The 20,544-nt window shown below is 31.4% G+C and overlaps 3 protein-coding genes across 4 annotated transcripts; 2 read left to right on the top strand and 1 right to left on the bottom strand.

Moving 5' to 3' along the window:
• The first annotated feature begins 2,790 nt into the window (after nucleotides 1-2,790).
• On the top strand, nucleotides 2,791-8,385 carry LOC114376721 (nucleolar complex protein 2 homolog). The gene is made up of 11 exons (XM_028334965.1): nucleotides 2,791-2,874; nucleotides 2,972-3,118; nucleotides 3,561-3,632; nucleotides 4,327-4,872; nucleotides 5,195-5,497; nucleotides 6,125-6,454; nucleotides 6,530-6,736; nucleotides 6,859-6,945; nucleotides 7,541-7,635; nucleotides 7,735-7,863; nucleotides 8,014-8,385. Exons 2-11 carry the CDS (start codon nucleotides 2,990-2,992, stop codon nucleotides 8,240-8,242), a joined length of 2,127 nt encoding a protein of 708 aa, XP_028190766.1. The 5' UTR covers nucleotides 2,791-2,874; nucleotides 2,972-2,989; the 3' UTR covers nucleotides 8,243-8,385.
• Nucleotides 8,386-9,861: 1,476 nt separating this feature from the next.
• On the bottom strand, nucleotides 9,862-10,910 carry LOC114373395 (WUSCHEL-related homeobox 2-like). The gene is made up of 2 exons (XM_028330860.1): nucleotides 10,601-10,910; nucleotides 9,862-10,190 (listed from the first exon to the last, which is right to left on the bottom strand). Exons 1-2 carry the CDS (start codon nucleotides 10,908-10,910, stop codon nucleotides 9,862-9,864), a joined length of 639 nt encoding a protein of 212 aa, XP_028186661.1.
• A 3,254-nt stretch (nucleotides 10,911-14,164) lies between these two features.
• On the top strand, nucleotides 14,165-19,209 carry LOC114373516 (ubiquitin-conjugating enzyme E2 7). 2 transcript variants are annotated; one of them, XR_003658415.1, is made up of 7 exons: nucleotides 14,165-14,499; nucleotides 14,583-14,685; nucleotides 15,342-15,439; nucleotides 15,513-15,613; nucleotides 16,968-17,045; nucleotides 18,479-18,693; nucleotides 18,859-19,209. XR_003658415.1 is itself a non-coding variant. In XM_028330993.1 (6 exons), the coding sequence occupies exons 1-6, from the start codon at nucleotides 14,457-14,459 to the stop codon at nucleotides 18,554-18,556; spliced, it is 501 nt and encodes a 166-aa protein (XP_028186794.1). In that variant the 5' UTR covers nucleotides 14,165-14,456; the 3' UTR covers nucleotides 18,557-18,855. The 2 variants fall into 2 exon arrangements, 1 of the variants encoding a protein (XP_028186794.1); XM_028330993.1 differs by lacking the exon at nucleotides 18,859-19,209 and having other exon boundaries at nucleotides 18,479-18,855.
• The last annotated feature ends 1,335 nt before the right edge of the window (nucleotides 19,210-20,544 follow it).

The following is a 20,544-nucleotide window of genomic DNA, read 5'->3' as shown; positions in this document are numbered from 1 at the left end:
CAAAAAAAAATAATCCAATAAATTCACATAATAATTTATACATTACTTATAAAGAAATAAAACTAACTACATTTACAATAAACTAATTAATTATATATCCCGCACAATTTAAATTTTAACAAATACAAAAATATATAAAGAATTTATTTAAATCTATTCCGTAAATAAAATAAATTACATGCAATTTTTTTTTTTAAAAAATAACATCATATATATATAGCCATAAATTTATATAATATATATACAAAATTATATAACTAACCTAGCATACCAAATTTAAATATATGTAATTAAAACTAAACCTACACTAAATAATTTAAATTAACAAATTAAACCTAATTTACCATTTCAAACTAAAAATAACTAACACAATTTTTTTAAATAACATCATTTATCATTTTTAATTAAAACTAAATAAACATAAATTTAAATAAATAACATAGTTTACCATTTAAAAATAAAACTAACTAAATATAAATATATAACGTAATATATATATATATATATATATATATATATATATATATATATTTAATATCATGTAATAGATAACGTAACATATATATTTACCTACAAAAACTAACTAACTATAACTTCACATAATATATATATTTAATGTAATGTAATATATAACGTAATATATATATTTACAAAAAAAAATTAACATAATATATATACAAAATTAAAACTAAACCTAATATCATATAAATCTCATATAGAAAACTAATCTATGATACAAAACTAATCTAACATAATCTATCATAAAAAATTTATACAATGTATCATATAAACCTAAATTACCATACAAAATTTAAATATATTTCACTAAAACTAAACATACCACTAATGTAACGTAATCTAACATAAATTTTTTTTATCAAACTAAACCTAAATTAGCATACAAAATTTAAATATTTTTAACTAAGCCTAAACCTAATATTATTTAAAACTAAAAATAAATCTATTGTACAAAACTATAATTATCAAACTAAACTTAATTTATCATTTCTAACTAAAACTAACTTAAAATAATAGGAAACTAATAACATACATTATTAATTATAATCAGAATACAAATAAAATAAATATATTTAACTAAACCTAATATTATTTAAAACTAAAAATAAATTTATTGCACAAAACTATTTCTAACTAAAACTAACTTAAGATACAAAACTAATAATATATATTACTAATTATAATCAGAATATAAATAAAATAAAATTTTAATTAAACAAACTTACTACAATTTGTTTTGGGAGAAAGTTTTTGAAACTTAAGAACAAAAGCTTCTTCTACCTTCCTTTTTCTTTTCTGCTGAATGCACTAACACACACTAACACACTCACGTTCTAGCTTTTTTTTTTTTTTCCGGCTGGATCCTCTAACACACACGAACAGCAACACACGAATTCCACAGAACTCACGTTCTCTCAGCTTCTTTTTCGCGTGATGGGTCTACGGGGAAGGGGGGGGATTTAACAAATGCAAATCGCCAATACTGCTGGCGGTTTCCTCACCAAAGTCGCAGTTCCCGTTGGCGACTCCCTGGTGCAGCTGCAGCTCCGTGCAGAGCCTCGGAAATGGCTTCTGTGCCTCTCTCTCTGCACCCTACTCGTAGCCTGTCTGAAATCGCCAGTCAAACCTGCGATTTCAGCAGTGCCTTGAAATCGCCAGCCGTGCTGGCGGGACGAGCCTTCACCTGATATCGCCAACACCAGTAGCGGCTTGCTTTTCCACGTGTCCCGTCCTCACGAAATCGCCATTGAAGCTTGCGGTTTGCATGCACAATCCATGCAAACCACGTACAAAACAGCACCATGGCGGAATAAGTTTCAAAACGACCCCAAATGGGGAATAAGTTTGCAAAAGGACCCCGAATGGGGAAATTTGCCGAGTTTAAGTTGCCACAAGGTCAAAAGAATATTTACTTTTAATGCACAAATATTGAATATCATGGATGAGAGGAAATATGGACCTCAAATCAAATTTAAAAACTATTTCTTTTAGTATTCCATCACCTATATACAATAATAGAATGGTTACAATGTACTAGAGAAAAAAGATATGACATTTTGCAAGTACCATTTATGTCAAGAATTTTCTCCTGAAATTTTAGGCATAATCATGTAATTTCCCAAAAAAAAATTATACACCAAACAATATTCATAATATATTCTTAGAATGATAATATATATATACTTAGTTAATTGTAACAAAAAAATACATAATATATATCCAATATCCTTTATTACTTAAAGTAATATACATGAAGAAAAAAAAAATTGAATTCAATCACCTTAAATAGAATGTAATTTATATTTAAATCATTTATGTCGTTAGCATGATGTAATTTAAATTCCTTTTGTTATGTTTGTCAAAATAATAATTTTTAATTTTTTTATTTTTTTTCACTTTTATTTTCGATATATTTATTATTTTTTTATTTTTTAAAATAAATCATAATTTTATCATTTAAAAACTAATATTTTGAACGGAATGAATTTCACAAGGCATATGTTTTTAAATAATAAACTTATAATTTATTTTAAAAAATAATAAGAAAAATAAATAAATATATAAAAAATAAAAGTGAAAGAAAAATATAAAAAAATTAAAAAATATTATTTTGGGAAACATAGCAAAAGTAATTTAAATTACATCATCCTAACGACATAAATGATTTAAATGTAAATTACATCCTGTTTACGGTGATTGAATTCAAATTTTAATTTTTTTTGTTATATTTATTTGATATTTAAAAACTAAGACCTATAATTTATAAAGACTAAAAAAAGCTCTCTTTTTTTCTTCTCTACTCTGTCCCGCCGCCGAAGCTGAACCACACACAGCATCCCCACCGGCGACGAATAGGTTTTTACTTTTTAGTTCACTTCCTTTCTCAACTTGCGCCTTTTCTATTGCCTTATTTCTTAATCTTTTCATCTTTGGCCCTTCAATGTGTAAACAGTTTTTTTATTCAACCAACATGGACGTATCAGAGAGGAATTTGGATGGAGAGAACAGTGTAAGACGAAGGAGCAGAAAAAAATCTATGTCTGGGACTGCGAGTGGAGCACGAGAGCATAAGGAGCAATTGCAGAAACTTCAGGACAAGGTTAGGCTTGTTGCGTTGCTGTTTCTTAGGACATTTTACCATTATGAAAGATACTGGTTTTACTTTTTTCTATCTCATATGGCTCTTTGAATTAGGATTAAGGTCCATCATGTTGCTTGCTCTTATTTGAAAAGTTCTCTATAGTTTAATCGAATAAGTTTTGCATTCATTGTGTCGAGAAAGCATGTAAGTGCTTCAAGTTTTAATAGAGAAATTAGACACATTTGGCAGTCACTGGAACTGTATTTGGATGGGGTGGAATGTCAGGGAAGACAAGGACAAGGAAAGGCTTCAATTTAGGTTTTGACAAAGTAATACACTGGTGCAAATGTTTGCATTTGTGAAATTGGAACTACATGATTCTTGATAGGAGATTATCTTTTTCTATATTTATTTGGCTACACATCATTGGTGATGTTTTTAAACAGCTTTTCCATTTCAGGATCCAGAATTTTATGAGTTCTTGAAAGAGCATGACAAGGAGTTGCTTCAATTCAGTGATGATGATGTAGATGTGAGTATGCTACACTTAGACTTTTTTTATCCATCCTTTTACTATGCCATGCATAAACTACAAATGATATAGGGTCCCTGAAATATTATTGATTGATATTGATATTTGTTGGGTAATATGTATTGTAATATCTACCAATGCCTTTCATGGTTATGCATTTGCCCTGTCATATTATTATAGGATTTTATGTTCACGAGAGTCATGACTTCTATTCATTCTTTATATTTCAATGGGATCTCTATTATGATATGCAAAGAGTTTGGCCTGTTTTGTTCCATTTTCTAGCTTCTTTGACTTGCTTTATTATTTTCTTTGTGCCATAAAGGGATATCTATCCTCCACTATCATTTACTTTCTCCCCTTTTTTCTATAGTAATGGTACATTTGATTCTTTATGAATTTTTTTCTTCAAAAGCTGCAAATTCTTGTAATTGTTTTTTCTCCTTTTTTTTCCCTAGAATTTCAAATATCATTCTTAAAAAAAATCACCTTTTAGCTCTGTCTACTAAGATTTTATAGCCATACCCTTTTAATGTTTTTCTACAGGAATGAATTTCTCTGAAGACTGTTCTTTTAGTAAATCCTTATTTGGATATCTTAAAAATATTGGTTTTGTGTAGTTTGCTTATTTATACATATTACTAAACCTGATGCTTTCGTAGTATTAAATAACTGTTTTTCTTCTTTTCTCCAGGAAGATGTGGGTACTGACACAGAAGATGGAGACCTACAGCTAGATGAGGAGGCTAGTGAGGATGAGATTCAAGAGAAGGAACAAAAATCCTCTAAGGAAGTTATAACTACTTCTATGGTTGATTTGTGGTGCAAATCAATTCAAGAAAGTGGGAGCTTGAGTGCGGTTCGTTCACTGATGAGGGCTTTTAGGACAGCATGTCACTATGGTGATGATGGGGGGAATGAATCTATGGCAAAGCTTAGTGTAATGTCTAGCACTGTATTCAACAAAATAATGTTGACTGTACTTACTGAAATGGATAGAATACTAAGAAATTTGTTGAAGCTTCCTGCTTCTGGTGGAAAGAAAGAGACCATAACAGATTTAGTGGCCACAAAGCATTGGAAGAGTCATGGCCATTTAGTAAAGTCTTACCTTGGAAATGCTCTCCATGTTTTGAACCAAATGACTGACACAGAAATGATATCATTTACTTTACGTCGGCTGAAATATTCTTTGTTGTTCTTGGCTGCTTTTCCTTCACTCCTAAGGAAATACATTAAGGTACAAGTAACCCATTGTTCTTTGAATAATGTTCTCTACAGTATTCTTTTATTACAGCAATGAACACTAGTCCTTTTAAGTCTGTAATCTGTATCGCATGTCTTCTGATGCATATTGATTGTGGTACCGTTTAATCCTGTACAGTAATTCTATTATAGCTTTTGATTAGATAGACGACAATAAACTAAAACCTTTCTCAATCTTGCATGATTTATAGGAAGGGAGAGATCCCCCCCAACCCCAACTATTTTCCTTGCCCTCCCTTCAAATGTTGATTTACATTCTGGGACATGTAACTTATCTTGTGCATTGGTTTTGTCAGGTGGTCCTTCATTTCTGGGGTACTGGTGGAGGTGCCCTTCCGGTTGTTTCGTTTCTATTTATGAGAGATTTATGTATCCGTATTGGATCTGGCTGCATAGATGAATGCTTCAAAGGAATATATAAAGCTTATGTTTTGAATTGCCACTTTGTAAATGCTGTGAAACTTAAACATATCCGTTTTCTTGGAAATTGTGTCATTGAACTTCTTGGCGTGGATCTTCCAACTGCATATCAACATGCCTTCACTTACATCCGGCAACTGGCTACAATTTTAAGGGAGGCACTTAATACAAAGACTAAGGTGCTGTTTATTTGTCCAGTACATGTTATTTTCTTATTAGGCACTGTAAGAAGTGCCTTGAACTTATAGTTATCCTAACAAACTGGTTATATATGGATATTAATTACTGGCCCTTAGTTCTTACAAGTTTGGCATGTTTTTCTATATTTGTCTGTTAAACTGGTTCTTTAACCTTGCATGTAAAACCTTCAAAGTTCTGTTATTTGTCTGTTACAGTTACTAGGCACTCTTGATTATTGTTGAAAAATTAGAGGCACTCATAAACCTTTCATGTTGTTGTTGATAGGGATTGAGAAAATATAGAAATGTTGAAGCACAAATTTCCTCTAGCTCACACCTGTATTAGACTAGAGGGAAGAGTAATACAATGTGCACCTGTCTTTCAAGTTTCAACCACCCCCCCAACCATGATACAATCAATAGTCAATAACTAGAAACAATCCCCCCACCCCACCCCCAATTAATCAGTTTTGAATTTAGGGGTAGCACAACCTTAACTCATTAGACTTTTATTAATACTATTGTTTGATTGGAGTTTTTCACAAATTGATACAATTTGTTTGTGCTTTTCTGGCTCTGCTTAGTATACGGTCCTTATATTGCTCTTTCCCTGAATGTATTCTTTAGGAATCTTTTCGGAAGGTTTATGAATGGAAATTCATAAACTGCCTTGAACTTTGGACTGGGGCTATCTGTGCCTACAGTTCAGAGTCTGACTTTAAGCAACTTGCATATCCATTGACCCAAATAATTTCTGGGGTAGCCCGTCTAGTTCCCACGGCCAGATATTTTCCCCTTAGGTTGAGATGTGTAAGAATGCTGAACCAGATTGCAGCTTCTACACATTCTTTTATACCAGTGTCTATGCTTCTTTTGGACATGCTGGAGATGAAAGAATTGAATAGACCCCCTACAGGAGGTGTTGGCAAAGCTGTTGACTTACACAGTATACTGAAGGTATTTGTAGCATGAATTGATTTCAATGTGTACTTTTTGAGCTCCACCTAACCTTAGAGAAATTCTTCATATTAGGTTAGCAAGCTGACCCTAAAGACACGAGCATTTCAAGAGGCATGTGTTATTTCTGTGGTTGAAGAGCTTGCTGAACACTTGGCACAGTGGAGTTATTCTGTTGCATTCTTGGAGTTGTCTTTTATTCCACTTGTGAGGTTGCGTAGCTTTTGCAAATCGACCAAAGTTGAGAGGTTTCGAAAAGAAATGAGGCAGCTTATACGCCAGGTATTTCTATTACAATGGTAAAAAATGAAATGGTGATACTTGGATTTAATTGTATGTTTTATCATTGGCATTCAGCAGTACTCATGGTATTCGTATCTAATATTTCATTTTTCCACATTCAGATTGAGGCTAGTTCTGACTATGTGAATGGAAAGCGCCTGTCAATTTCCTTTTTTCCTAATGACCCTGCAGCAGCATCTTTCCTTGAGGTTTGAACAGTTTTTCTCTTCACTTGTGGAATGTGAGTTTTGACTGAAGAGAGAAAGATCCTTGAAGAATATCCCTAATTTGGATGAACGAATCAGTGCATAACACTGCATTCTGATATCATATTTACATCGAATTTATACAATAAGATATACTGGAATTGTACAATAATTAAGTTACTTAGCAAATAGATAATGAACCTAGTAATAAATAATCGGTACAGTTTCCTTGTTGGATGTGGTCTCTCTCTCTCTCATGCACTAACCTGCATAAGAACTTGGTCTTCTTTGAGCTAGTTAACTTCTTGTTTGCTGCTGTTATAAATAAATAATATTAGTAAAGTGACATGCCATGTTATTTAGTCTTTTGAATGTGGTCTACTATCTGACGATGCACATGCATATGATGGGATGAAATCATTTCATTGATGTTTAATGCTTTACAGTTTACTTGTTATTTTCTTTTCCTTTATTTCTTTTATATCAAGTGTTGTTCTTGGCTTATATTCCCTCTCATTTCAAACCTCAGCATAACTGTACTTTTACTTAAAAGCAATTTATATTTGAGGATTGAAAAGAGTGAAATTGATCATGTTAGGATGAAAAAAAGTCAGCTTCTAGTGCACTTTCAAAGTATGTCATGACACTCCGCCAGAGAGCAGAGCAAAAAAATAATTCATTGATGGAATCCAGGTATGAACTTTGAAGTCAAGTTCAATCGCAGGCATTACTATTTCCAAACAGTAATCATATCTAGAATAGAGGTTTCTAACATAAATTGTGATTTTCCAGTGTTCTTGTGGGAGAAGAATCCTCTAAATTTGGGAATGAAATATCGGAAAGTGACGAAGAGGATGCGAGAAAGAATGTGGATGGTGCCGTGGTCTTTAGTTCATCCTGGTTACCTGGAAATGACTCTAAGTATGATTCTCTTTTTCCTTTTTTCTCTTTCTCTGACAAACTCGGTTGCACACTCATACACTAGTACACATCACTCTTGCACTTATCCACGCATTGACAGTGGCACAAGTTTCTTTGTTGTACTTCTGTCTGAGGGTGCTTTGCTTTCAGGATTAAACAACCTACAGAAACAAAACGAAAGAGGAAAAAGCAGCGGAAAGAGAAAGCCATTGATGACGATGTTGTGGAGGACTTAGTACTTAGTTCGGACGAAGATGTGCCTCCAAGCCACAGCCCTTCTGCTAGGAAAAATGACGACACAGATGATTCACCTCCAAAACAAAAACGCAAGCAGGAGCACAGGACTAAAAGGTTGAAAAAAAAATTAATCTCACCTTGACGGGAAATAATGATAATATGACATGTCTAGTTGGCGACCTCACTATTCAAGATTGATACTTTTAGGTGGAATGTGACAGAAAAGTTTTGATAGTTTTAATTTAACAATCGTTTCAATTTAATTTTGTTTGGAAGCAGGAAAAATCAGTTATTATATAGTAAATTACAAAAAGGAGGATATGTAAAGGTGAAATTAAAAAAAAAAATTGGGAAATCTGGGGGTAATTTGGGAATAGTCGTTTGGTGGGGGGGGGGGTGGTTGAAAAATAATCTTAAGCTTGAAAACAATTGATGCAAAAACTAATTCATCTTAATGATCATTCCTAAATATTTCTTCATTTAATCGAAGTTTTATTTTTAATATCTTTTTATTCTGAATATTAAGTTCCAAAAAAGAATAATTTAATAAAAGATTTTATATTTTAAATGATGTTAATTATTTTTTAAATTTTTTTATTTGAGACGGAAAGAGGTATCACACGTGTGTTAAGACATTTGCAAAGACAACGATAGATTATAAACTTTTTAAATATTATTTAATTGTTTTTTTTTGTCTAAAATATAAGAAGAAAAAATCATTATGTTGGTCTCAAATATGATTTTTTAAAATTTATTTAATATTATTCTCTCGAACCCAGATCCAGTTAGGGAAACAATGCCAAATAAATTTTGATGCATCAGTAAGACAAGACAAGGAGAAGGAACAGGATTGGGGATTATTTGTAGGGACAATGAAGATCTGCCTCTGGCGGCTTTTAGATGGGCTATCAGCACAGCAGCTCATCTGTGCTTCACTCACACAGTTTTTGAAACTTATAATAAGGTTCTCTACGATGCTTGATTGGAGGAGGAAGTCTGATAATGATCAATCATACCATTCAGTTTTGTTAAGGCAAATCTACGTAGATAATGATAAAAATAATTGAAAAATCTGTTAACACAGCGCACCGCGGTAATAAAAACTCAATATTGTACTGAGATATTCTGCAATTCTGTTTTCAAGTTTCAACTACCCAAATCCTATCTTGGAAATCATGCTGCTCAATTATGAACGATGGGGGTCCAATTGAGCCACTTAATAGCCTGATATTTACGAAGTCCACACAAAACCAAATATCCCCATTCTAAATCCAATAACCTCAATGCATGTAGTTTAACTGATAATACATGTTAATTTTTTTTATTATTATTTATAGGAATTAATTACTGGTACTAGGAATTTATACCACTCACACACCTATTAAACCAACCAAGTTAGACCCCTTCATCATAGTACACACAGGTTGAATTTGTTAGGAGGATTAAGTTTTGACAAAGATCAGTCCCATAGAATTACAGTGGTATCAACTAAAGAAAAAATATCTCCATTCTCCGATCAATTTTGTCAAGCAAGTAGAAAATTTTTTGCTACATTTAAAATAAACCAGGCATTAGTTTCTTCAAACGTGTCAACTCTAATTTCTTTTGGTGAATACATAAATCGTTATATCATTGAAGATGCCTGGTGTTACTACGTTAAACTAAATATCCAAGGCAAAACTAATTTCGAAGATTAACAACGTGCTACTCAAAGTAGTGCCATGTTAGTTGTTTTTTTGGTCAATGACAATTAACACCTAATCACTCTCTCGACCTTGGTTCAGTAGTGAAAAAATTAAAGAAGGGCTGATTTCCAAGATGACCATCTTCATCAACAGCAACAACAGAAGTTGAAGCAAGGGAAGGCACTTGATGAGTTGTTTTTTCTTTCAAAATGCCGGTTGGATGAAGAGGAAAGAGAGTTAAGACTTCACGGTTACAATCCGGGTGTTCACTACTCTGCATGCCATCAAACATTCTTTGCATGCCTAAAGGCCCAGTTGAACTTATACCTCCACTTGCAAGCACCTTCGATTGTTGAGGATAAAAGCTGAATCCACTCCGTTGCAAACAATATGGAGCGCAGGCAACTGAAAACAACAACAAAAATTCTATGATTTTAGACTGTTTCAAGTATTAAAAACAATTACAAGACAAAATATATTAGATGATGGAGTACAAGCCTACAAGAGGTACCCCTGCCTAGCTATTACATCCTTGTTTTAAGCATACTTGATTTCTATGTATTCATTATTGTGAAAAGGTAAAAAAAGAAAAAAGAAAAAAAGAAGATATGAATAACACATGTAGTATATTGTATATCATAGTTGTTGGATTCCACTAATAATCATATGAACAGCCTCTTGATCAACCATAATGATGACTATGCATGCATATAAATCCATTTCAATAAATCAAATAGGCAATAGAACAGTATAATAATACATAAAAACGTAATAAGACAGATAAAAATGAATAATAAAATAATGAGTGAACCAACCATTTTGGCAAATGGGGTGGGAGGCATGAAGAAAGCGATTGGAATATGCAATGGTTTGTTGCTTCATCAGCTTCTGTCTTTGGCGAGCTTTGTGATTTTGAAACCAGTAGAAGACATTCTTTCCCTCGATGTGACCATAAGCCCTGAGCCTAGAGGTAATCTGTTGTATTTGCTCAGTGCTGGGAGTCCTTATTCCCTGCTTGTAAAGGTTCTCTAACATGTCTATTTGCTCCTTTGTAGGACTCCACCGTGAAACTGATGAATGAGTCCTTACATTCTCCGCCTCAGCATCACTACTGTGACTCTCCATCTTCTAGTACTAGCTTGTTCAGAAATCACAATCACAAGGAAAAATGGTTTTGAGCAGGAGTAAATATATGATGGTACAGTAGCTAGCTAGTATTAATTATGACTCTAATTTGCATGGATATATAGCTTCTGCAGCTAGCTAGAATTCATTTTATAAAGTCAAAGAAAATGGTTGGGGAGAGGGAATAAAGAGAGATGCGTATTGTGTTGTTTTTGGTGCAGAACATCACTGAAAACATGGCTAGTGGCGGCTGAGAGAGATGGTATTCGAGAAAACAATCATGTTCCTTTTGGATTACAATTGATTCTTCTCTCTATTTCCTAAGCCATGCACATTGCATAGTGCCTTATTAGATGACCTCGGGAACGTAGGACAGAGAAGAGCTATTGCGCCATTGGAAGGGAAAGGTAAGGAGTATATTAATTGGTTGGGCCGTAAAGTGCAGGTGAGATCGAGGACCAGCTAGCTAAGCTATGCTTTGGGAATTGAAGTCGGATCAGAGGAAATTTAAAGGTTTAGCTCTCAACTGGGAACACTTTGTTGGGTTCTCATATGCTAGTCCAGATAACCTACCTATAGGGGAGAGATCACTAATCATACACACATTCAAAATGTATAAAAGCAACAAAAATTTAATACTATATACAACCTATGATTAGAATTTATTTGAAATCTATAAAATCAATAAGGACTTTGTCAAATAACAAGTGTGACTTAAGAAATTTATACTCCAAGAGGATTTCTCAATACATTAAAACTTCATATGGATTATACTCATACAGAATCAGCTTGATAAGTGCTACCAACAATCTAATGCAATACAAGTATCCATGAGGAAAATTTGGTATCAGAAATTGTGAATTCTCTTCTGTAGCCTGTAGGTCAACATAGCCAGTAGTGTAAATTAAAGTTCTAAAGGTGTAGGGAAAACAAATTTAGTACTGTTCATTAGTGTGATCGATTTGCAAATTGTGATGCATATAATTCATTGTTGAAAGTATATCCACGGCCACTAGGTTAAAATATTTTTGTTCCTTATAAATAAAACAATATTTGTTTTCAGTTTTTAAAATAATTGTCTCTTTTTATTTCTCATTTATGAAAATATGCCAAGCCTTATTCTTTGCATTAAAAACATCCCCTACTATGTCAAACTAAAATTGAATGGCACTAATCACGATTAAATATAAATGACAAATATTATTTGTATAATAATTATTACTATTTTAAAATTTAAAATGTTATTAATTATTATTTTAAACATTTATCTAGAAATTCAGATTTTATTATTCAATTTTAAAATCAGATTATAAAAAAGGAGATGAAAATATATAAGTTTTCTTAGAAATTAGTTTTTCTCGCATCGTTTTCGACTTTTTTTCCCAATCAAACAAAAAAATATATCATTATTCATGATTTTTCTTCCTCTATATCTGTTTCCTACATCTCCAAACATTCATAAAATGTAATAGCCTATTGTTGTTGCACAATAGTGTAGTCCATGATGAAGAGGGCTATTATTTTGGGTGTGCATGGAAGCAAAGAAAAACAGAATTGTCCCACATACAGAAATCTAAATAGGTTACTTTTGACAAGAAGAGCGTCAGGCTTTATATAAATTGCTAAAATGCCTTTTCTACAAAAAGTATAGTTAGGGATCTAAGTGTATTAGCAAAAATTTGTCAATCCACTTAATTCAATCCAATTCCAGTTGGATTTTTTTGTTTTTTGTTAACTGGGGTCATTAGATGTATTGATATTAATTTAATAAATCTAATTAAAATTAGATTGAACAATAGATTTAAACTTTTGAATCCAACTATCCAAATCAAACTCAACATGCATATAATTAAATTATTAATATAAAATTTTTAAACTAAACATAAATTTTATTCTTTAAGTTAATAATTGCTTAACTTAAAATAATACATTATTTTGAAGTTTATGGTTTATTTTTTATCTTTACATAATACATTCTTTTTTATATATTTATGGATTATTTTTTTTATCACATGAATATTACAATATTTTATGAATATTAATTTTTAAAAATATTTTACTATTCTAATAATATATATATATATATATATATATATATATATAGATCCTTACTAATTTTTAGCTTGATTACCTTTTTTAATTTTATTTTCAAGACGGTGATAAACTAACAGTTTTTTTTATTAATATAATCCGATAACCAATTAAATTCAATCAAATTAAAACTATATTATATTGACACTCATTTTAATCCAATTAAATTTAATTAAATTACATTGAAAAATGAATAAAAGTTAACCCAACTTGAATCACTTACGTCCCACATAGAATTCAATCATGTCATTAAATATTTAGAATAAATTTAAAAAATAAAAACAAAAAACATTTAACAAGTATAGTAAGCTTGCACTTTTTAGTGCATCTTTTAAAAATTTCATACCAATTAAAAATTATTATTATTATGAATTTTAATATAATCATTATAAAAATTAATAAATTTATTTTATATAATAATTTATTATTAGTTGATAATTTTATATTATTAATAATATATAAATGATCTAAAATATGAATTTTAAAATATTTATCAAAAAAGAATAATTTCCAGTCTACATTTATATGATAAATTATTAAATTTAAATTTAAATTCTCACTTTTATACGATAGAAATTTTATGAACTATTTTTAAATCAAATTATTTGTATAAATTATTCTTAAATAAGAATGTTTCTGTGAGTAATTTTCACTATTATTTAATTACATGACTTATTCTAATAATATACATCTAACATGTAATTTTGTTTTTTTTTAATCTTTATTCTTTTCTAATGTGATTTTTAATTTTAATTTAACTAAAAAATATATTTCTCAATTGTCTCAATCATCCTCCTTTTATCTTTATTTGCATACTTAATTTTTTAACTAATTCTTTTTTCTATCTATTCCTTTTATCTTTATGTCTAATTAATTTTTCAAAAAATATCATAAAATAAAAATAATATTTTTAAAAGACAAAATAAAATGTAATTTTGTTTCATGATAAGATATAATTTATCATAAATCTAAAATATAATTTATATGTCAAAAGATATTTCTTTATTTATTACAAATTTCATATACAGTAGAACTTGCTCTACACTAAAAAAATTATTTACCATATGAAAAACAAAACATTTATAATATAGATTTGAATTTGAATAAAATGACTTTGTCAAGAAAAGTGAAAAAATGGAATGAAAACTGGAACACGCACCCCCTGGACCTGGATGCACCAAACAAGCAGGCAAAGCCACAAAACACAGACTCAGAATCATTTTCTCTTCCTCTTTTCTTTTGTTTATCTATCATATCATATCATAATTCATATCTACGTTTGTTACAAAATCCTTTCACATACCATACCATACTATAAATACAATTCAACTCTCTGTCCGCTTTTCCACTTTTCTCTTTTCTCTCTGCTCTCCTTTCTATTTCTCAATCGAACAACACAACACAATCCTTAAACTCTCTCTCTCTCTCTCTCTCTCTCTCTCTTCAATTTCGTTGATGGCGTCACAAGCAAGCCTCCTCCTTCAGAAGCAGCTCAAAGGTCACCCAATCAAACCCCTTTCTCTCTATCCCTCTTAGCGTGGATTTTCCGCAGTCTTCTGATTCATCTTCCCTTTGATGCAGATCTTTGCAAGAACCCCGTCGATGGCTTTTCCGCCGGTTTGGTCGACGAAACCAACATTTTTGAATGGAGTGTGACTATAATTGGACCTCCCGATACTCTTTAGTAAGCTCTCTTCACTAAATATCTCTTTCTTTCACACCAATTTATGCGTTTTTGAATTGATTATTGGGATTTTGGATTCCCCTTGTTTGTGCAGTGATGATCTCGTTGCTTCTTTGTTCTGGGGTTTTGGGTTCCCCCCTAAAAATCACGTTTTTAATTATACTTATCGGGGGGTTCTTCAGAGTTTTATGTTATTTTTCTTTTTGAACAGATGGGGTGGTTTCTTTTTCTGCCCTGGTACCGTGGAATCATTAAGGTGTTTCTTTTTTATATTTTTTGTGAGTCTTTCTGGTTGCTTTGTTTAACTCTAGAGACGAGATTATAGTTGTTGTACGGAGGCTTGATGAAAAGAATACAGCTTATGTTTTATTTTATTCTTTTATTGCGGCTTCTGCAAGACATGATACTGATTTGGTTGTTCTTGGTGGGGTTCATTTGATTGCACTTGATTGATTTTCCTGAGATATAGGCTTTGCTTTTGTTCTTGTTTTAGAAAATGATCTAAGTCACAACTTTCCTTTCCTTTTATGGGATTGGTTTTACTAGTGACAGTATTATTTTAGTATTTTGTTTCAATGATCTTTTATAGCACTTGAGTTTTTAGTTTTACTGACCACTCGGCTTTCTTATTTTGTCAACTTTTTAATTTCGTGTAGTGAGGGGGGATTTTTCAATGCCATTATGAGCTTTCCACCCAACTACCCAAATAGTCCACCATCAGTGAAATTTACCTCAGAGTTATGGCATCCCAATGGTTGGTCTGACACTTTTTTTTTTATCCTGCTTCGATTAATACATGAAATTCAATGATGTTGTTCAATTTGCAGTGTATCCTGATGGGCGAGTTTGCATATCAATTCTTCATCCTCCTGGTGACGACCCAAATGGTTATGAGCTTGCAAGTGAGCGCTGGACGCCTGTTCATACAGTATGTTTTAACATTACACCATAAATTTAATTTATTTATTTATTTTTACAATGAGACCTCTGCCTTTTTTTAGGGTCTGTTTGGATAAACTTTTCCATAAGAAAGAAAAATGCAATGAGATTTTCTATCAGCTAAAATTAGCTTATGCATAAGTTAAAATCATGTTATAGAGAAGCTAATATGCATAGGCTTAATTTTAGTTTATGGAGAAGCTAATTTCATTTTTCTTTCCTATTTTCTTCTCTCATAAGTATGGAAAAGTTTATCCAAACAGGCCCCTTCAATTGGTGAGTCTACTTTGATATTGCTGGCTAAATTGACTTAGTGCTAGAAATGTGAGGTTATTATTGTTTGGTATCCCTTCAGCATGCTTTTGTTTAAAGATCAAGTTAAAATGTGTAAATACCCCAGCAAACCATATGATACCCTTGGTTACTAATTTTCTTCCTGCAGTTTGACTGTATGCATAATATGCTTAATCTGAACTCTGAAGGCATTTCCATCAATGTTATCAAGCAGTGAGAGATATACTTAAGAAATACTAGAATACTTAAAATTTTCAATCCTTTCATTCAATAAATAGATATAGACATATATTATATATTGATAAGTGCAATTTACCATCCCTAGTGTTGGAGATTAGGGCAGCTTAACATTAGTAGCTCTTGCTGGTGTGATCTTGTTTGATAACAAAGCTCCAGAAATATAATTTGTCTGTGTACATTTGATAAGATATAATGTACATATATGTGTCAGAATCTAACTGTATTATAAATTTATACTAGGCTTCATCTTGTGGTGATTCCTCTGTTTGCTTCATACACATAATCTATTCTAGAGTAGATTCTCTTGTGATGCTGTCTTGGACTGTTAGCTTTGCATTAATGATAGCTCACATAGGATAGAGCTCACACTTTCAATGGGAAGGAAAATATTAGTCTACTACGTGTTAAAACTTCAACTTTCTGAATGCTATAACTCTCTCTTCTCAGTCTCTGAATAAAGTTAGAAGACCTAAAGACTTGTTAGTGGTAGTGGTTTCAGTTCATTCTACGTTTGAGTTTTGATATGGATCATGGAAAAAAGGCCATAAAGGAAAAAGTCTAAGGTTGAAGCAGGAGCTTTCCAATATTGTTTATCAAATAAAAATAACTAATTTAGAGCAACAAATATTTATCCTTAAAGCTAATTTGGAGTGTTAAAAATTTCAAGGTTAGTTTGCCATTAATAATCTTTCTGGATGTTCTTGCCAAATGATATGCGTCTTCTTGTCCACCGCTTTTGGTTTGACATAGTAGTTGTAAAGCTGTTTAAAACCTGCTTATGAATTAATATTATATATGCTGTCTTGCAGGTAGAGAGTATAGTATTAAGTATCATATCGATGCTTTCTAGTCCTAATGATGAATCTCCTGCAAATGTTGAAGCTGCGGTAAGTTTGACCATTTTGTGATTTTATTTTATTTCAGCAACCTTTCCCTCAGTCCTATCTTATGGCTACTATTTGCATCCTAGAAAAGAAAAGTTAAACCGTCACTTTTAAAAATTATTTCAGTAGTTATTTTCTTAAGATTAGGTATTTGATATGTGGAGAAATTCTGACTAGTCCAAGGTACTTAAGCACATAGCTAGTGGGTGTGAAGAGTGAGATGTGGAATTGCAAATAATATAAACTTGTATAATACTTATTCTATTGATAATTAGATAACAAAGTGAGTCAATTTTATATTTTTAGTATGGATGCATTTCACAAGTGATTAAATACAGTTGAAAAATAATTTTAATAGAATGGCTTAATTAGGAAATGTGTTATGAGGGAAGTGGGCTTTACTCAAATTGCTCTGATTTATGCAAAACCTGGAACTTTTATGATCAGATTTTTGAAGCACAGAAACAAAGAAAAGCATGGGAATGCTTCTTTTAGTACAATTTCAGCAGGCTTGGCAATGGAATGGGGCTAGAATGGGTAGGTTTTTGCTCAACCCAACCCTGTCCCATCCTTTAAGATAACATTCAAAACCCTATGGGCCCCTCAAGTTTTAGGGTGGAAGCCTGTACTAGTCCCACAAGCACCATATGGCCTCGCCCTCCCTACCTCCCATTTATGAATAACAAATAATGAATGACAATCTTATAATTAATTCATCATTTCATAAAATTTAATAGATATGTTTGTGATAAGTGTCATACTAGTAAAAGATTGACTAATTTTAGCAGAAAAATGCAGCTTAGTATAAATTAACAAAAATTTCACTAGAAGCATAACTAGCCATGATACTTTTTATAGGAGGGGTACATTGCTGGAGGGGGGGGGTGGAGCCGTGGAGGATTGATCCTACACCCACAGGGCCACACTGCCTTATCCTGAGTTTGGTGAGGCAGGTCAAGTACCCGTGTGTGCTGGGGTGAGAATGCCAAGCCTGACATTATGTCTGACACAATAAGACTAGTACCTGGATGACTTTCTTGATCTGTCCTGTTGGATCCAAAATAAAAGCTAGGGTGTCCTATATATCTCTTTTGTTAGCGTTTGGGATTATCCATGTATGATGTTGCTAGCTTCGAAGGTATAGGGGTTGGCTTTAGTATGCTATTGTGGATGTGTTGGTACTCTGTCACCAACGTGGGCATGCCTTATGCTGAGTTGGGTAGTAACATATATCATTTGTTTGAGTACTTTGAGTAGAGAATTTAGCATATGATCCTGTAATTTTTTATTTTTTAATTTTGTGATCATATTAGAAATACACATTGCTGTTCCTAAAATCTTTACAGATTAAGGTGTATGAAGTGCTTCAATCTCGACAGTTTAAATATATTATTTTGAGAGTTTTTCTTAGACTGTGTCATGATCTTATGTTGCAGAAGGAGTGGAGAGATAGGAGAGATGAATTCAAGAAGAAGGTTAGCCGATGTGTGCGGAAGTCACAAGAAATGTTGTGATTTACAGCTTGGATTCTCATCTTCCTTTTGTGAACAGAAGGATATACAACTTAATGTGTGGATTGGTTCACCTGTTACTGTTGAACCGAGTATAGTGCCATTTGTCTTGGAAAAACCAACTGTATTCTAAGTGCTTGGTCAGTGTTTGGTGACTAGTTAAATTGGAAATTTAGTTGTTCATTTGCATGACCTTATTGTTAAAAATTTTAAAAATTAGGTGCCAAGTTTTGCCTTTTGCTTAATATTGTGATTGTGGATGTTGAAAATTGATATCTGAATTTTGTCACTTCCTTGTGTTATAGGCACTTCTTTACCTGTATATGGCTGTTTTCCCTAGCGCTTCAGTACTTTGTTTACTTGGATGGTAGGGGAGACCATAGAGGTTGCTCTTTTGGCGTGGAGGCATCATCACATCACTTATTATCTATTATTTTTTTCTCAATTTTTTTCCTTTCACCTCGCTACATTCTTGGAATTATAGTTTTAAAAATCTAACCAGTGATTGAGCTGATTTGGACATTGGATCACTTAGTCAATGATTATTGAACTTTGAAATTATTAATATACAATATGATTATAGGGCAAACAATAGTGTATATATTACTCCTATATAATGTAAAAAATTACTCTTTAGAGTGTAAACTTGAGTAAAATTTCACTAAAATGTAATTTCAAATAAAATTATATTTTAAAATATATGTACAAATAAAAATGTTAAAAAAATTAATATTAATGTGCAACAGGTAGCGGTGATTATTAATGCCATGATATTTGCCCTTGTCTTATTAACAAATGAGTAGTAAAAATATTTGTTATTGTGGGTGTTTTATTTACTTGTCATGAAGATATTATGTTCATATTTCAATATTATTTTGTACAACTCCAAACTTGTAAGTTTAATTTATATTTATTTATATCACTTTTATGACAAATATTTTGATTCATATTGTAACTTTATTTGTTTGTAAATAATTATTTTACTTTTTTATATGTTTTAATACTATGGTTAATCTTATTCATTCAATTATCTATTTTTTCTTTGTTTTTTTTATGGGATAAATTTAATTTATTTAAATGATTATAATTGATAATTAGTAGTATTGTGTTCAAATTTTATGTATATAATTTAGTTAAATACTTACAAAGGGATTTTTCACCTTGTCTTATTGGTTTGGTCAAAATTTTCTTAAGTGAAAAATAAATGTGATCCTTAAATTTTTTTCATAATGATACATTTATTTGGTTTTAATATTTTCTTAAATTATCTATGCAATGATAAATAAATGTGAACTTGATTATTTTTTTAAGAATATATTCTTCATTATTCTTTTAGATTTCTACATTAGCTAATTTAAATATTTTTTATATTATTCAAATCCAAAAATAGACTATTGACTTTTTACATTATAACTAGTTTAATAACTCGTGTCTTAATAAGATTATATTCCATAGTTTTTTATATCGTAAATCTATTAAGACAACTTGCGTTTTGATTTTATATATAAGAGTGAATTAAACATACCTCCTCGGAGATTTAATGAAATTACATAAACCTTCCTTTCATTTAAACAACTACAAAAAACCCCCTGAACGTCACCTAATTATACACATACCTCTCCCAACACTTTTAAAGTTGTTTAATATTTGATGGAAAGGAATCATGTGCTAGTCATATAGTTTTTAATGATTTTTTTTTATCCTTAAATGCCTTTTTCTTCGATCTTTAAACCTTTGAACAGAATGTTTGTAAGAAAAAAAATTATGATCCGGAACAAAAAATACAAGAAGGAAAAATTATACTCATTAAAAACGGTCAACCCCATTCCCTTGAACCCAACAACATGCACTATTTTCAATTGTCAACATAGTTTCAAATCCACAAACATGCACCATTCTCCGCAAACACAAATCCAAATCCACAACTAGCATTTCTCGTTCACCACTTCTCCTACAAGGATGATGTAGCCATTCCTAAACCCAATGAGCTT

The sequence above is a fragment of the Glycine soja genome, chromosome 11, assembly GCF_004193775.1.
Source record: "Glycine soja cultivar W05 chromosome 11, ASM419377v2, whole genome shotgun sequence".
Classification (NCBI taxonomy): domain Eukaryota; kingdom Viridiplantae; phylum Streptophyta; class Magnoliopsida; order Fabales; family Fabaceae; genus Glycine; species Glycine soja.
Note: the sequence above shows the minus strand (reverse complement) of the source record. Positions and strands in the feature narration are given on the sequence as shown.

What these genes read in the sequence shown, in the direction of transcription:
- LOC114373395 (XM_028330860.1), bottom strand. Translation starts at nt 10,910, where the DNA reads ATGGAGAGTCACAGTAGTGATGCTGAGGCGGAGAATGTAAGGACTCAT. An exon ending in CCACCCCATTTGCCAAAATG is followed by an intron (nt 10,191 to 10,600) that starts GTTGGTTCACTC and finishes TGTTGTTTTCAG; the next exon opens with TTGCCTGCGCTCCATATTGT.
- LOC114373516 (XM_028330993.1), top strand. Translation starts at nt 14,457, where the DNA reads ATGGCGTCACAAGCAAGCCTCCTCCTTCAGAAGCAGCTCAAAG. An exon ending in GGACCTCCCGATACTCTTTA is followed by an intron (nt 14,686 to 15,341) that starts GTAAGCTCTCTT and finishes AATTTCGTGTAG; the next exon opens with TGAGGGGGGATTTTTCAATG. An exon ending in GCTGGACGCCTGTTCATACA is followed by an intron (nt 15,614 to 16,967) that starts GTATGTTTTAAC and finishes GCTGTCTTGCAG; the next exon opens with GTAGAGAGTATAGTATTAAG.
- LOC114376721 (XM_028334965.1), top strand. Translation starts at nt 2,990, where the DNA reads ATGGACGTATCAGAGAGGAATTTGGATGGAGAGAACAGTGTAAGACGA. An exon ending in TGCAGAAACTTCAGGACAAG is followed by an intron (nt 3,119 to 3,560) that starts GTTAGGCTTGTT and finishes TTTCCATTTCAG; the next exon opens with GATCCAGAATTTTATGAGTT. An exon ending in CAGCAGCATCTTTCCTTGAG is followed by an intron (nt 6,946 to 7,540) that starts GTTTGAACAGTT and finishes TGATCATGTTAG; the next exon opens with GATGAAAAAAAGTCAGCTTC.